At 45.3% G+C, this 16,020-nt stretch overlaps 1 protein-coding gene across 2 annotated transcripts in view; it reads right to left on the bottom strand.

The window, feature by feature from the left end:
* Positions 1-6,763: 6,763 nt before the first annotated feature.
* Positions 6,764-16,020, bottom strand: part of ISM1 (isthmin 1) — a 90,759-nt gene continuing 81,502 nt past the window's right edge. For both annotated transcript variants that reach the window (XM_030872554.3, XM_060285444.2), the window contains exon 6: positions 6,764-11,333. In XM_030872554.3, the coding sequence (XP_030728414.2) occupies positions 10,816-11,333 (518 nt within the window). In that variant the 3' untranslated portion in view covers positions 6,764-10,815. The remainder of the gene's footprint in view (positions 11,334-16,020) is intronic.

The raw sequence follows: 16,020 nt of genomic DNA on the forward strand, positions 1-16,020 counted from the left end.
ATGTTTTTTCTTTGGTTTATCCTATATGGGACTCTCTGCGCTTCCTGGACTTGGATAACTATTTCCTTTCCCATGTTAGGGAAGTTTTCAACTATAATCTCTTCGAATATTTTCTCAGGTCCTTTCTCTCTCTCTTCTCCTTCTGGGACCCCGATAATGCGAATGTTGTTGCGTTTCATGTTGTCCCAGAGGCCTCTTAGGCTGTCTTCATTTCTTTTCATTCTTTTTTCTTTATTCTGTTTCGCAGCAGTGAAGTCTACCATTCTGTCTTCCAGGTCACTTATCCGTTCTTCTACCTCAGTTATTGTGCTATTGATTCCTTCTAGTGTAGTTTTCATTTCAGTTATTGTATTGTTCATCTCTGTTTGTTTGTTCTTTAATTCTTCTAGATCTTTGTTAAACATTTCTTGCATCTTCTCGATCTTTGCCTCCATTCTTTTTCCGAGGTCCTGGATCATCTTCACTATCATTATTCTGAATTCTTTTTCTGGAAGGTTGCCTATCTCCACTTCATTTAGTTGTTTTTCTGGGGTTTTAACTTTTTCCTTCATCTGGTACAGAGTCCTCTGCCTTTCATTTTGTCTGTCTTTCTGTGAATGTGTTTTTTGTTCCACAGGCTGCAGGATTGTAGTTCTTCTTGCTTCTGCTGTCTGCCTCTGGTAGATGTGGCTATCTAAGAGGCTTGTGAAATTTTCCTGATGGAAGGGACTGGTGGTGGGTAGAGCTGGCTGTTGCTCTTGTGGGCAAAGCTCAGTAAACTTTAATCCACTTGTCTGCTGATGTGTGTGGTTGGGTTCCCTTCCTGTTGGTGTTTGGCCTGAGGCAACCCAATGCTGGACCCTACATGGGCTCTTTGGTGGGGCTAATGGCAGACTCTGGGAGGGCTCATGCCAAGGAGTACTTCCCAGAACTTCTGCTGCCTGTGTCCTTGTCCTCACCATGAGACACAGCCACCCCCAGCTCTGCAGGATACCCTCCAACACTAGCAGGTAGGTCTGCTTCAGTCTCCTATGGGGTCACTGCTCCTTCCCCTGGATCCCGAGGCACACACTACTTTGTGTGTGTCCTGCAGGAGTGGAGTTTGTTTCCCTCTGTCCTGTCAAAGTCCTGCAATCAAATCCCGCTAGTCTTCGAAGTCTGATTGTCTAGGAATTCCTCCTCCCATTGCCAGACCCCCAGGTTGGGAAGCCTGATGTGGCACTCAGAACCTTCACTCCAGTGGGTGGACTTCTGTGGTATAAGTTTTGTCCAATTTGTGAGTCACCCACACAGCAGTTATGGGATTTGATTTTATTGTGATTGTGCCCCACCCCCATCGTCTCATTGTGGCTTCTCCTTTGTCTTTGGATGTGGGGTATCTTTTTTGGTGAGTTCCAGTGTCTTCCTGTCGATGATTGTTCAGTAGTTAGTTGTGATTCCGGTGCTCTCGTAAGAGGGAGTGAGAGCACGTCCTTCTACTCCGCCGTCTTGAACCAATCTCAGTAATTAGTTTTAAATATGTCACATATACAGAAAATAATGTAACAGTTGAACTTTACCCAATACTCAGATTTAACCAATATTAACATTTTGCCATATGTACATATACAAGTTTTATGTTATATATATAGTTTTATATTAGGTCTCTTTTTAAAAAAAGAAATAAAATATTATCTGTAAAGTTTCTCTGCTTCCCCACCCACTCACTGTCAGCCATACCCAGAGGTAACTGTTATCTTGAGGTTGGCTGTTAATCCTCCCATGCATAATTAAAACTTTAATTCCCTATGTCAGTGTCCAGTCATAATACAGTATTGTTTTGTGAATTTTTAAATGGTTGAAGACTGTATAATACTTTCATATCCATTTGCAATTTTCTTTTATACACATTATATTTTTGTGACACATCTGTGAGCCTATGCCTAGCTCTGGATCATTTAATAGCTGGATGGTATTCTATCCTATGAATGTAACATGGTGTGTTTGTTCATTCCTCTGTTGGTGAACAATTTTACTTATTTCTAATTTTTTAAAAAATTTATTATTATTTTTGGTTGCATTGGGTCTTCGGTGCTGCGTGAGGGCTTTCGCTAGTTGTGGTGAGTGGGGGCTACTCTTCATTGCGGTGCATGGGCTTCTCATTGCTGTGGCTTCTCTTGTTGCAGAGCATGGGCTCTAGGCATGTGGGCTTCAGTAGTTGTGGCACACGGTCTCAGTAGTTGTGGTTCCTGGGCCTTAGAGCGTAGGCTCAGTAGTTGTGGCACACAGGCTTAGTTGCACCACAGCATGTGGGATCTTCCTGGACCAGGGCTCGAACCCATGTCCCCTGCATTGGCAGGTGGATTCTTAACCACTGTGCCACCAGGGAAGTCCCTCTTATTTTTGATAATAGAAAAAAGACCCTCAGGAGGGAAATTAGTGAATTTTGCTACATTTCAGCTTCAACTCTACTAGGTATAGTCAAATTATTCTCCAGTTTACATCACCACAAGCAGAGGTGATAAAGAGTTTCTGTTTTCACACCCTCTTGCCAACACTTAGTATTATCAGACTTGTTTTCCTAAATAAAATGTGGCAACTCAGGCTTGTTAGTTACAATTGCCCTGGTTAATCGTGTCCTCATCTGTTCCCATAGCACCTCTCACAATGTATTATAGTCATCTGAGTTAGTCACCCCCACGGGACAGGGTTCCTGTCCACCTTTTTTTTGTATATCCTGTAGGTACCCAGCATGTAAACAGTGACTGGCACACACTTACTTAGTGTTCAGTACACATGTGTTGACTTAAATATAAGAATAAAAAGATCAAAGAACAGAACAGTCAGGGAAGACTTAGTGAAAGGGGTAGAACCAGGATTGATCCAAGAATCAGAACCTTCAAACACTCCTGGATAGAGTGTCAACCAATGTAACCACTTTGGAAAACCCTGGGGGCAGTATCTGCTAGACTGAGCATGTCCTCTGACCTACCAATTTCACTTCCAATAGAAATGTTGTGTGTATGAGCCCCAAAGACACACCCTGGACTGTTCATAGCAGCACTATTTGTAAAAGCTCCAAGCCAGCAACTGCCCACATGCCCATCCATGGTAGAACGGTTAAATAGACATGGGCCATACTTGGCAGCGATGGGCAGGCAGGACCTATAGCTGTAAGGAGCAACGTGGGAAAATCTCACGATATGATGTGGAGCAAAAGGTGACAGATCTCAAGGAGCACATGCTGTGTGATTCCACTGACTTGAAGTTCAAAATTAGGCAAAATTAATCTAGTGCAGAAGTTGTGATACTTATTACTTTTGGTGGGAAGTGGGTACTGACTGGAAGGGGACAGAGTGCTGGTAATGTTTTATTTATTTACTTTATATTGGGGTAATATTTACATACAATGAAATTCAATTTTCTTTAGTGCACAATTCAGTGAGTTTTGACAAATGCATACGGTTGTGTAGCCATCACCATAGTCAACACTTAGAACATTTCTATCATCCCCGAAAGCCTCTCATGAGCCTTATGCTCCATTTCTTGACTTTTTTCATGGGTGTTGGTTACACGTGGTTGTTCACTTTGTGAAAATTCACTGAGCTGTGCACTTATGATATGTGTGCATTTTTTTCTGAATGCATGCTTAATTGTAATTGTGTACGAAAAGCATCTTTAACAAAAGATTGGCTACAAAAATGGCAATTGGCTGCAAGATGGCCAACTGGGTGGCAGAGGGGATGGGAGAGGAGCAGTCAGGAAGGTGACTGGGCTGTGCAGTGTAGAAAAAGCAGTGAAAAGGAAACAGTGAGTCTGCAGTTTTATCTCAAGCTTTAGCTTCTTACCTTTGCTGCTGGTGAGTGGTGAACCAGGCTTTATATTTCTAGCACTGGATCACTGCCCTCCTTTTTTTTTCTCTTTATAATATACTGTAATAGTAGGAGGGAGCACTCAACAGTGGCTCAGAGGCAGGCTTCTTCCTGACTCAGAGTCCCCAGGAAAGGGGACTTGAAATGTTCCTCTCAGAAAATTCTACCCTCCACAGCCAATCAGCATAGGACACCTTGCTCTCTTTTGACTGGAAGAGTCCTGGTCATGTGACTTTAAGTCATGAGATCTTTGGAAATCTCTTCCTGGTCTTGTCTGGGCAGGACCCAGCCATCCCTGAGGGGGGATTGGAAGGCTCTGTGGGGTCAGGAGCATCAATGGTGTGGGTCTCTCCAATCTACTGTTTGTGAAGATCCCACCTTTGTTACGTTAATAACAGGGACAGTTATTCTAGAGGTTCCAAAGAGACTTTCATCCTGGGAGATCCTGGGTTTTGCTTTTCTTTTCTTTTCTCTTGCCTTTCTCCTTCTCCATTTGTTCAGCTCTCCAAAGATTAAAAAAAAAACCAAAACACCCAACCCCCCAAACAAACCAAAAACACAGCCAAGTGGGGTCTAAAGGGGGTTACAGCTAATAGAAACTCCCTGGCTAATGGTGTAAAATTTTAAAATGGTGCTTTTCAAGATCTGCTACCATTCCCTGTCACTAAAGAATTAAAAGTTTACTTCACTTAGACTGTTCTCTTCCATGGCAAATAAACCTAACATTTAGCCATGACCTTTGTGAAAAAATAACTTAGGAACTTGCATAGAAAAGAGAATTCCTCTTTCTTTTTTAAAAGTCAGCCTTGAAATTTTTATATCCTTTGAGTCATATTCTTGAAGCAATTGGCTGATTAGTTCAAGAAATGTTACCTTCCCAATTCAAACATGACATTTTGAAAATCATCCATGAATTACATGCCTCGGGAATGAAAGGCTTTTCTGTGCCATTTAAAAGTTGTTTGTTTTTTTTTTTTTCATTTTAAGGGCAATCATGAATATCTATAAGGGCACATTTATGACTCCCAGAACAGATAGAAAATTAGCAAAGTCATAAACTTTTTACCCAGCTTTGCTATTGCAGCTGTGTCTCAATCCAGTCTCCCACCAATTCCCCTGCCACTGAAATGGTTAAGGATGATGTTATTTTTGCCATTACAGGCAAGGCACTGGTCTTTGTATGTTGGCTTTCTAAATCTCTACATGAAGGTCTGGAAAAAAAAAGAGTCTGTTCTGGTTCAACAAAAAGTTTCTGGTCCCATAAATTTGTTCCTGAAAAGTCTTACCTTCTGGTCCCGGAAAATGTCCCTCTTCTTCTAATCCCATAGAGTAAACCAATGCTAAACCTCAGAAAATCAACTGGCTGTAAGCTTTTTGCCTTCATTTACACTACTGTATTCAGGATCTGTAGACATGGATGTATGTTTCTGTATATACCCACCCAGTAATTACTGAGGCAAGCCTTTAATTTGTCTGAAACCGTGCAGGCATAATGGTGACAACCCACACATTTTTCCATTGGAAATTGTAAATGGATGACAACGAAGGAACCCAGGCCTCCCCCGCCCCCTTCCTGGGAAGATTTTTCATGACTCTGTCCATCAGGTCAGAATCAACTCAATGCTCATTGGGGTGTTGATCACTGTCGCTCAGGTAATTAGAACAGTGCTACTCAAAGTGTGGTCCTTAGAGCAGGACTGGTCTTTAGTCAGCAAGGAGATGAAGTCAAAAATTAAGAAAAGACGTTCATAAATGTTTAGAGGTATTTGGTGGAATCCTTTTCTCCCTGTTGGACCTAATCATAAAAACTGGGGGTTTATCTTCATTTTGTAAAAACTAAATGGAATTGAAATCTGATAGAGTTTCTATCTCTGGCCAGGATGAGAGTGAGTTTTCTTTTTTGGAAGAGCTGTCAGCAACACAAGACCTCGTCTCACATGAGCTCGATGGCAATAATATTATGATACACTTATATTTGAATAACGAACTTATATTTGAATATTAAAGCACGAAGTGATGTGTTGGTTTGGGACCACTCAGAAGCAGATCCAGAGAGAAGGATCTGGGCAAGTAGCTTATTTGGGAGACAATTCCAGTGAGCGACAGTAGGGGAGTGGGGAGGAAAGACAGGGAAGGGAAGGGAATGAGGCCAGTAATTGGCATGTTAGCAAGCAGGTCCCCACCGAGGGTGGCAGGACCTCAGTCTCACTGGGAGCTCGGGAATGGTATAAAACACGCTTCAGAATTGCCCCACTCGAGGGATGAGAGAGATGGGGTATTCATCCACCAAGGTCCTGTTAAGCCTCCTGGGAGGCACTGTTCACTCCCTGGTACTTCAGCCCCGTCTGTGCGAGCTGTGTGGGCCCTGGTTAGAGAAAACCATCAGGTAAGGGCTTGCAGGAGCTGCCAGTTGAAAGCTGAGCTGGTCTAAATGAGATGAAAAGGATCACTCCCTTTGATCACTAACTTTGGGCCCATCCAGAACCCCTTTCACTAGCTTTCTCTCTTGCCTTGTGTAATTAATTAGTTGGTGGTCTACCTATGTGGCAGAGACTGATCGGGTGCTCACACAGCCGACCTGTGCTTCCTGGGCCCCCGACTGTACTCCATTTCCCAGTCTCCCTTGTAGAAGAGTGTGGCATGAAACAGCTGTACTTCCCTGGGCCACCTATATAAGTCATTGCCCATATCCTCCCTGCTTTTTACTCCTTAAGCCTCCTGGAATAGAGATGACCTGCAGGGCACCCTAGAGAGTCAAGCCTTGAAGATGGAAAGTTTGGGTCCTTGGGTCATCACTTAGAGGAGAGCCACTTGACCGGAAACATACCTTTAGAGGTTTTTGTGTTAAGCCATTGTGATTTTAAGGCTTATCTATTACAGCAACTAGCATTACTTTAAATAATGCAACATACACGTGTGATCAAATAATTTATTTTCTTGATATCACTTACCATTATTTCAGATTATGTACTTATTTATTTATCAGCCATCTCCCCTCCACCAGGAAAACTTGGATTTGTACACTGCTGTATCTCCGGCATCTAGAACAATGCCTGGCAACTAGTATACGCTCAATAAATATTTCTCCAATGACTCAACACCGACGCACATGGTACATGACAGGCCCTACGCTAGGAACTTCGTATCTCTTATTTTATTCTCTGAAAAACTGTATGGGGAAACTGGAATATACACAGGCTGATTAACTTATCCAGTGGTACCCAGCAGGCAACTGAGGGAGCCAGGATTGGAATCTAGGTAGTCTGACTCAACTCTCAAATTCTTCCGCCCTCTGTACCTTGCCTGATGATATCTGCCAGGTACAGAGCTAGGGGCTGGGGGTGTAGAAAGCATGAGACATGGCACCGGCCCTTCAGGTCGACCCAACAGGCAACAGTTGACATGGGGCTTGAGTGCAGCAGGGAAAACAGACCAGTCTCATTCTTATCCATGGAGCAGGCTATCTTCTAGAAAGTTAGGCTCTGCTACTCAGCCAACCTGAGCAAGGGCACAGATACAGGATTCAAATCCTCTTATGGAATATGAGAGAACTGAGCAGACTATATAGAGCTAAAGCCAGATCCACTGTCACCAACGTGAGACACGTAAATGGTGGTGCAGGGACATTTGGTGGATTTGAACAATTGGAGCAAAGGCAGAGTGAGTCGGAGGCAAAATCCTGATCCTGTGTGTTGGGAAGAGTTAGAAAGACAGTTGAGTAGAGGTTAAGGTTAAGAACACAGTCTTCAACCAGCTTTGCCATGTACAGAGCCTTATGACTTGGGCAGGTTAGAAGACTTGTTGGGCTTCTTTTGCCTTATCTGTAAAATGGATGTAACCTGCTTGCCTCCCATGGTAAAGTGATTAGCACAGAGGCACAAAGTGTGTGCTCGGGAAGGGTGGCTGGTATCGTACCTATTCTTTGATCCTTGCTCCCGGGTCTTAGGGCGGGGAAATCTACCCCCTGCCCACTGAGCTACAAAGATGGAAAGGCTTGGAGACTAATCATGGTGGATAATAATTGAATGGGGTGAGGAGGTTGCCCAGCTCTTCTGGGGCCCTGCCCTCATCCTTCCCATGTGCGGCCACCAGAGGGTCTTGACTTCTCTGTCTGCCACTATTGGCTTGCTCAGACGTGGCACATGAGAGGCCCAGTGGGTCACTAGAAAAAGGGATCTCTTTCCAAGGAGCAGCAAAGGAGCAAAGCATTCGATGAGAGGTGTCTGTAGAGCAGTTGCTGAGGGGTCCTATAAACAGGTGCTGCAGGTGAGGGAGCAGACAGCCTACTCTGCGGTGGGCAAAGTTGGCCCTTGCTCACATGATCCCCTTTCCTTGAAGGAATTACCCAGGGTTACACTGGGGCTGGCTTGGGGCCCTATGGTAAATGAGATACGACTGCATAGAGGCAGGTTATAGCTCAGCAAATTTCCAGAGGGGTGGCACCATCTGGATGATGGATGGGAAACTAGCGGTGTTCTCATTAGGCAAAGAGCCCAGGAGCCCTCCCCAGCTCCTAATTCACCCTCCCTTCCAACTCTCAGTTCGTTATGTCAGGAAGGTCTGATATAAAGAGGCAAATAGCCCATTGGAAACATGGCTCATATCAGTCATTCTCACTGTATTAGGAAACAGCTTTAATTTTCCACGCTAAATCCTTCACAAAAACACCTAGACACAACTCCATAACTTGCCATTCTTGTCCCTCTGGCTCATCACTGTAAACATCCCAGTTTTCAGAAAACACCAAGCTCTTGCATAGTTCCTTGCCTTTGCCCATACTGTTTTCTTACTCCAAATGCATCTACTTGCCCCCCCCCCCCACTTCTCCGCTTTGTGAAATACCACTCCTCCATTAGGTCTAGCAGGTACTTCCCTGATTCCTGCCTCTATTTTCCCAGAGTACTTTCCACTTACCCTTTATAGAACACTTATTGGACAGGGTTATTGCTGTACACTTTTGTCTCTCCTGCTCACTAAAATGAGCTTCTCATGTGATTCATCTCCAGCTCTGCTTGAATACCTGTCCTGACAGGGTACTCACCATCCCAAAGGCAATGCATTCCATTGCAACCAATTTTCTTGGCAAAAATGGCTTTCCTATTATTAGGAACCAAATCTGCTTCCCTGATACACGGACCTACTGATTTTCTCCTTCCCAGTTCACTTGCCTAAACTTCCTTCAGGTGGGAATAAGGATTCTCATTCCATAATTAGAAATAGGTCTTAAATATAAATATCCTGAGAGCAGGCAATACATGGATAACTCATTCTAAAGTGTAAATGACTGATAAGAGCTTTTCCATTAAAACAAGATTTTATTATGAGAACCTAAGGGTAGGCTGATATAGTGGATAGAGCACTGGACTAGGAAATGAATGACAGATCCAACGTGATCTATTTTTTTCTGAGCTTTGGTTTCCTCAACTCCAAATGGAATTATTTGCACAATGAGGAGTCCTACTTATTACTGTCATTGCAGAATTTTGTCTGGAAGCAGTCCCACTCACCTGGGCTGTCTTAAGCCTTTGCCCTGGCTTGGATTTCTTAGCTCTTTCTTAGCTCTGGGTGGGCAAAAAGTTGCACGTGTTTCAGTGAGCTCTAGCCTCCTCGGGGCAGGGTTGATATTCTTGGTGCCAAAGATGCTATGACTTATATCACCCACCATCACATCAATCAATGAGCCTTTTATTCTACCTGGTTTGAACCTTCCTCTCCCCTGCCTTGAAGTCCTGCTTTACGAGGGCTATTTATGGAATTTGTATCATAAACATTTGCAGGTAACACATTTACTGTAGGTAACACATTTTATTATGATTTTATTATGTAATCTCTTTTCCTGGAGTTTTGCAAGTAAAGATTGCATAAGAACCGACTCTTTATTTGTCCTAAGTTCCACCCTACAGAACCAGGCCATGTTACAACTGCTTGATGCACAAGACTCAGTGACTCAATAAATACTTTACAAAAATAATGTATTTTTTTTCTTTCTTAAAACATAAAAAAATTAGGGTTTTAGACTTGAGTTCCTCTCCTTGTTTTTATATTTATTTACTGAGAATATATTGTGGAGAAAAGAATTGTTACGATGGTATTAAAATAAAATAGATGAAGTTCATGTTCTCCCCCCATTTGTTTTGCATTTTTTCTTTGGAAAAGTGCTACTCCTTGTTTTTATGTCTGACCTTCCTGTGGCCTTCTGAACCTATTAAGGCATGAGCAGAAATTCTATTCTGGGGTCTTTTAATAGAACCATAGCATTGTGTTAATACTGGCCTTTGTTTTAAAGTCCACTTAAAACCAGGCCTCAGATTTTCTCCTAAAATACCCATTTGCCCCCCACTCCCTACCCAGGCTGAGGCAAGGGCATTTGGAAGCTGAGACTTCATCAAGGTACCTCATTAGCTAACTAACACTTGGTTTCAGGTGGGTGTTTTCTTGTTTTGATATCTTTCTGTTGAATTCTTTATTTTTAAAGAAGCCATTACTACAAAATTCCCTCTCTTTCATCTCCCTTAGCCCCTTTCTGAACTCTCATGGAAGTGATTAAATAGTTTCACAATGACAACTCCAGAGAAAAGGTGACGTATAAGTCACATTCATATTAAATAAGTTATATATAAAAACTGCTTATCACATTTACAACTTCCTTCTCTTTGCCCCTTTGCTTCTCTCGGAAACGCTGGATCCGGGGTGTGAGTTGAATCCCACCTGCTATGACCTCCAGGTTCTTCTTCCAGCTCCTTTCTCCCCATCCTCCTGAGGACATGCCCCCTAGGAAGAGTTCCAAGGAAGCCGTTGACATTGAAGAGGCAACGATGGCTTCAGATGGCAGTCACAAGGGCCTGGCGCACACCCCTAGTGTAACTTATGACAAATACTCACGTGGTATATGTACATATACATGTATGCGGGTAAGAGGGACTCTGTGCCAGGTGGCGGATCAGTGCAGTGTGTTTGTGTCACGAACAACAGAGGTGGTGTCTCTTTAATACTCTCTGGCCTCTTGAAACTGCTTGATATAATCTTCGTCCGAGGGGCTCTCTGTGCACTTCTGTCCGTTGTTGGGAGGTCGGGCCTCGTTATACCTGCTCCAGTCGCCCTTGCAGATAATCCAGGGCAGGATGTCCACTTTGTAGTGGAGCTCCGCTGAGAACTCAGTGCTGATGAGATTGGGCGTCCCCGCCCCTTTGCCCCTGGTGATGAGCTGCATGTTGTCGCCATAGCAACAGTGCTGGGCGGCCAGTGTGGTGCTCTCCAGGGACAGCATGGAGCGAATGCAGTACCGGGCCGTGGGCTTGTAGATCTCCAGCTTCTCCTTGGGCCCACTTGCATCCTTCCAGCGGAAGTCCTTGCGCTTGATGCGGTCGAAGATGTCGGCCGTGCTGTAGGCCACCTCGGTGGGGTAGGAGCAGGGGCAGCTGGGCAGGTCGTTGATCACCTTGTGCATGTACTTCTTTAGGAACTCGCTCTTGCAGCTCATCCAGCGCTCACAGCTGTCCGTGTCTGAAACGGGCCAGAGAAACCCTCTGATCGCATGCAAAACCGGCTGCCTGATGACTTTAAAGTCCACCTCTCCCTTCCCTGACGGGCAGCCCCTGGAACCCCCAGGCCATGGGTGAACACGATCATGGCCCTTGAACTTGGGAACTTTGTTCTCGGCCCCACCAACTCCTTACTTTATATTATGAAAACTTTTCACATACATAGAAAAGTGGAGAGAATATACGTATACAATGACTACCCAGATGCCATCACCTAGACTTAATCATTGTATTTCCCTCATTAAAATTTTTTTGGAAAGATATGATATTATTACCCCTAAGTTTTAGTAGGCACCTACAAAAATAGGAGGATAATTAAACCATATTTTCTATGTTTTCCTAGATAACCGTAACCCCACTATCACCCATAACAAAACGAACAATAATTCAGAGGGCCATTTTGAATCTCCTCTCCAAATAAGCGAAGAGTGGCGGAGAATGCCTCAGAGGGATATTTGTAGGACTAAGTTTTATTTCTGCCACTCACTGACTGGTTTAAACTAGGCTAGTGGCCTAACTTCTTAACCTTAGGCAGGAAAGAGTTAACAACCGATACTTGCAAATCCCTGTGATAAGAGGTCTCAAAGAGGAAGAGGCTGGTGGTCCCTGCTTTTAGGGAATTTAATATTTAGGCCAGAGGGCACTGACCTATAGACTTTGAGCCAGAACCTGCCCCAAGAAGTGTGTAGTGTTTGGCCTTACCGTATTAAAAAATATTGAATTAATTGCCAACGTTTAAGAATTATGTGATTCCACTTGTTAATGTAGATTCCTGGTTTCATTTGAAAATCCCAAAGATAGGTTGACGTCAGTCCTGCATTGCCTTGTGAACAGGTAACCAGTGACCACGCCTTGGTCAAGACAGGAGGTCCCTAGTTCCCCACAGTCTCTACCTGATCCCGTCACTCATGGGTGTTTGCTCTTGGTCCCTTAGTCATGAGAGTTCAGAACCTCTGGTTTAGTGAATGTCTCAGTTTGTATTTTCCCAGACCCTGAGACAAAGATGCCAGTGAAAATGGTTCTTTGGGAAGTGATTCTGGGAAACACCAGCAGGGAGCATGGAGGTGGGACAGGGAAGGGAGGGTGGCAATATGGGATGTGGATCAAACAAGCAACCACTGTAGAAACTGCAGCATCTTCCCCTTGGACCTCGGAAACCCACCCAGTGACAGAGTGGAACTTTACCCAAGCCCCGTGATTCTGGGAAACAGCCAAGGTTAAGACTTTCCCCCGCCCTTGTGCATTCTGGAAAACCACTTACTGTAAGAACCCTCTTCCCCACAGGACTTGATAAGACTCACAGCTGCTGCCTTGTTTACCTATGACAAAACCAGACACAGACCCTCCAGATTCCCTTTCTTGGTCTCATAAACGATTAGCTAAACTGCTCATCCCCAATCAGAACAAAATGCATCCCAACTAAACTTTAGTTAATATTCTCCCCTTCTTTCAAGCCTCTGAACTTTTTTTTTTAACTTTTTATTTTGTATTGAAGTATAGCCAATTAACAATGTTGTGACAGTTTCAGGTGCACAGCAAAGTGACTCAGCCATACATATACATGTATCCATTCTCCCCCAGACTCCCCTCCCATCCAGGCTGCCACATAACATTGAACAGAGTTCCCTGTGCTATACAGAAGGTCCTTGCTCGTTGCCCTTTTTAGATATAGCAGTGTGTACATGTCAACCCCAAGCTCCCTAACTATCCCTTTCCTCCACCCTTCCGTCCCTGTAACCATAAGTTCATTCTATAAGTCTGTGAGTCCGTTTCTGTTTTGTAAATACGTTCATTTGTATCATTTCTTTTTAGATTCCACATATAAGCGATATCATATTATATTTCTCAAGCCCCTGAACTTTGACCTACCCTCTGCCTGGGCCAGCATATAGGCTCTCCTTAGGGGTCCCTACTGAAAATAGGCTGGTCTCAGGGCAGAACATTCTCTGATGCCCTATCTGATCTCATCAGCCTTCAATCCCACTGCCTCACGTGGCGTTCTTCTAGCCTTATTTACTCCTCTGTAAAAGAAAACCCTTTTGCCTAACCCTTGAGAGGCTTGCAGGCCTATAGACACAGTGTTTTCTCTATTGCAAATCGGCCCTTTCCCTTTTGCAATGATCCTTTGAATACAGTCTTTGAAGAGAGATGTTGTTTTTTTATTTGGCGGGATCTGGGTATTATCCACCAGTTCCCATCAATCACTGGTAGGGGGCTGCTCCTGGACTTCTGGATGACCGTGGATTCATGGGCTGGTGGCTCTGGGGGCCAGAGCATGCCGTCAGGCAAAGAACCACAGGGGCTGCTGGGGTGTAGGGACGTGGTGTGGGCAGTGGCAGGTTTCCCATCGCTTGTGGCTCAGGAAGCTGCAGCGGGTAAGATGAGCCAATACCTAAGGCTGCCCACCATGGTGGAATGTGGGGTGCGTTAAGGGGGCCAAAGCAAAAAGTCCCACCAGTGCTAAAAAGTGTCATTTCTATCAGTGCAAGTCAGGGGGTTCTTCAAGGAGTGTGTGACACTGGGCTGGCCCTGTGGCTCTTCAGGTCTGCATGGTGGCCACAAGTGTCCTGCTCAGAGCTCCTGCAAGGAAGCCTGCTGGGGGCACTTTGCTGCCTGGTGGCCTCCAGCTGTAGCGGCTGTGGAGCTGCTGTGGTTTCCACATCCAGGCTGTGCTCCCCCGGGGCTGCTCTCAGTCGATGACTGAGCCTGGTGTGGGTGCTGCCCGACGGGGGACCCCTTTGTCAGGCAGCCTTTGCTGGGGGGTGCCCGTTGGCATGGTTGAGACTTTCTCAAGCTGCTTTGAGGCCCTTGCTTCCCAGTCCTCCTTCCTTCCCTCCCTCCCTTTGCAGGGGTCAGGCCTGCATCTTGGTCTGAAAGCCTTCCCTGCCTACTTCTGCTGCTTCCCCTCTATCCTTCCCGGGCGCTTCCCCAGTGAATCTCTTGAATGTCCAATCCCATCTCAGAAGGCTGGACCTGACTCAGACTACATACAAGAGCAGAGACGGGGCCGGGCGAGGGGAAGGCCATCCAGGTTGGTATTAACTGTGCAAACCACAGTTAAGCAGAAGAAGTCTGGGGGCAGGGTGCATGTTCAGTTTCCCTGGAGCAGAGGATATAGGGAAGGACGGTTGTTAGTGTCAGGTCATGGGGTCTTCAGTGTGGTTCAGGCTCGTTTCAGAGGGCACTAGGGAACCACTGAAGGTTTCTGAGTGACAGTGAGCTCTTCACTGAGCTATGCAGTAGGAAGAAAGATTCAGTGCTGATGCCAGTTTTAAGAGTCCAGGTGAGACACTCTGGGAGGGAACAGCTGGTGAGATCAAGAGTAGTCGGGGAGGTAGGGCTGCCAGGCCTTGGTGGGCTTGGGGGGAAGGGACGAAGGGATCAGAAGTGACTCTCCAGCTCTGACCCAGGTGCCTGGGAGGCTGGTGGTGTCATGAGTGAAAATCAAATGATCGGGCTCGCGGGGCAGCTTGCAGGGGTGCTCAGGTTTCTCTTGAGGGATATGAGAAAGGGAGAGCTGGGGCACCTCCCAGGAGCTTGGAAAGGCCTGGTCTAAGATGAAACACCTGGGCTCTTGTGCCAGACTGCCTGGGATCGAATCCCAACTCAAGTATTTAGTGGCTCTGTGACCCTGAGCAAGGTATTCTACCTCACTGTGCTTCAGTTTTCTCATCTCTAAACTGGGTATAAAAATTACACCGATCTCAAAAAGTGCAATGAGGATTAAACCAGAGGGAAAGCAGGGAGTACACAGAACGGGGTTGAGGATGCTGCCTGCGGGGGTGGGCTGAGTGTTATGATTCCACCCCTGAGAGTCCCTGACTGAGCAGTTGCATAGAGATTGGAGGGTCCATCCTGGGAAGTATGTGTCTGCAAAGCCAGTGGGGGTCTCCCTCAGAGGGCAGGGTTTTCAGAAACAAAATTCAGCGAGGTCCCAGAAAATAGCTTTGTATTTTTCCTCCAGAGTAGAAGGTCATCATAATTCATGTACAGGACATAGGTCCTTCGACTTATATTTTATCAAATTTACATGGAGTATTCAGTGTGAATGTTCTCAGTGTTTTACAAGTATTAACTCATTTCACTCTAAAATAGGTCTAGGAGGTAGGCACCATTACCTTAGACCATTTTACAGATCAGAAAAATGAGGCAGAAGTAGGTTAAGAAACTTGACCTTGTGCTAGTCAAGCTTTTCTCATCTCTGCTGGGCATCTTCCGTTTGTCCTTCTACATCCTTATTCCACATTTTTCCTTGCCATGGAAGGCTGCCCTGTATGCACCAGATCTGTGGGCTCCCTGAGCCCTGGTTTCTAATTGGGGTGAGCCAATGGGAGGACCGGGTGAGGGACCAGAGGGAGGGAGGAGCGAAGTCAGGGTATTGTTCCCAAGGCTCCTCCCTCACTGTTACAAGTTAGCTACTTCCTTCTGGGAGCTGGAAGTGCTGTCAGGCAGCCCTCTCTACACAGTGGCTCTGGGAACCAATCCTTCCCCTGGTCCCTTCAGGCCAGTGGGAGGTAAGGGCTCCCCATGCTTGCCAGCCCCAGGGTTCTGTACAAACCCTTCTTGGTTTCCATCTACCTGCTCACACCTTTGCCAAAAGGCCCTCATCAAATGCTCCTCTATTACCTGATCTGCGTGTGAGCCTTGTC

The sequence above is a fragment of the Globicephala melas genome, chromosome 15 (assembly GCF_963455315.2).
Source record: "Globicephala melas chromosome 15, mGloMel1.2, whole genome shotgun sequence".
Classification (NCBI taxonomy): domain Eukaryota; kingdom Metazoa; phylum Chordata; class Mammalia; order Artiodactyla; family Delphinidae; genus Globicephala; species Globicephala melas.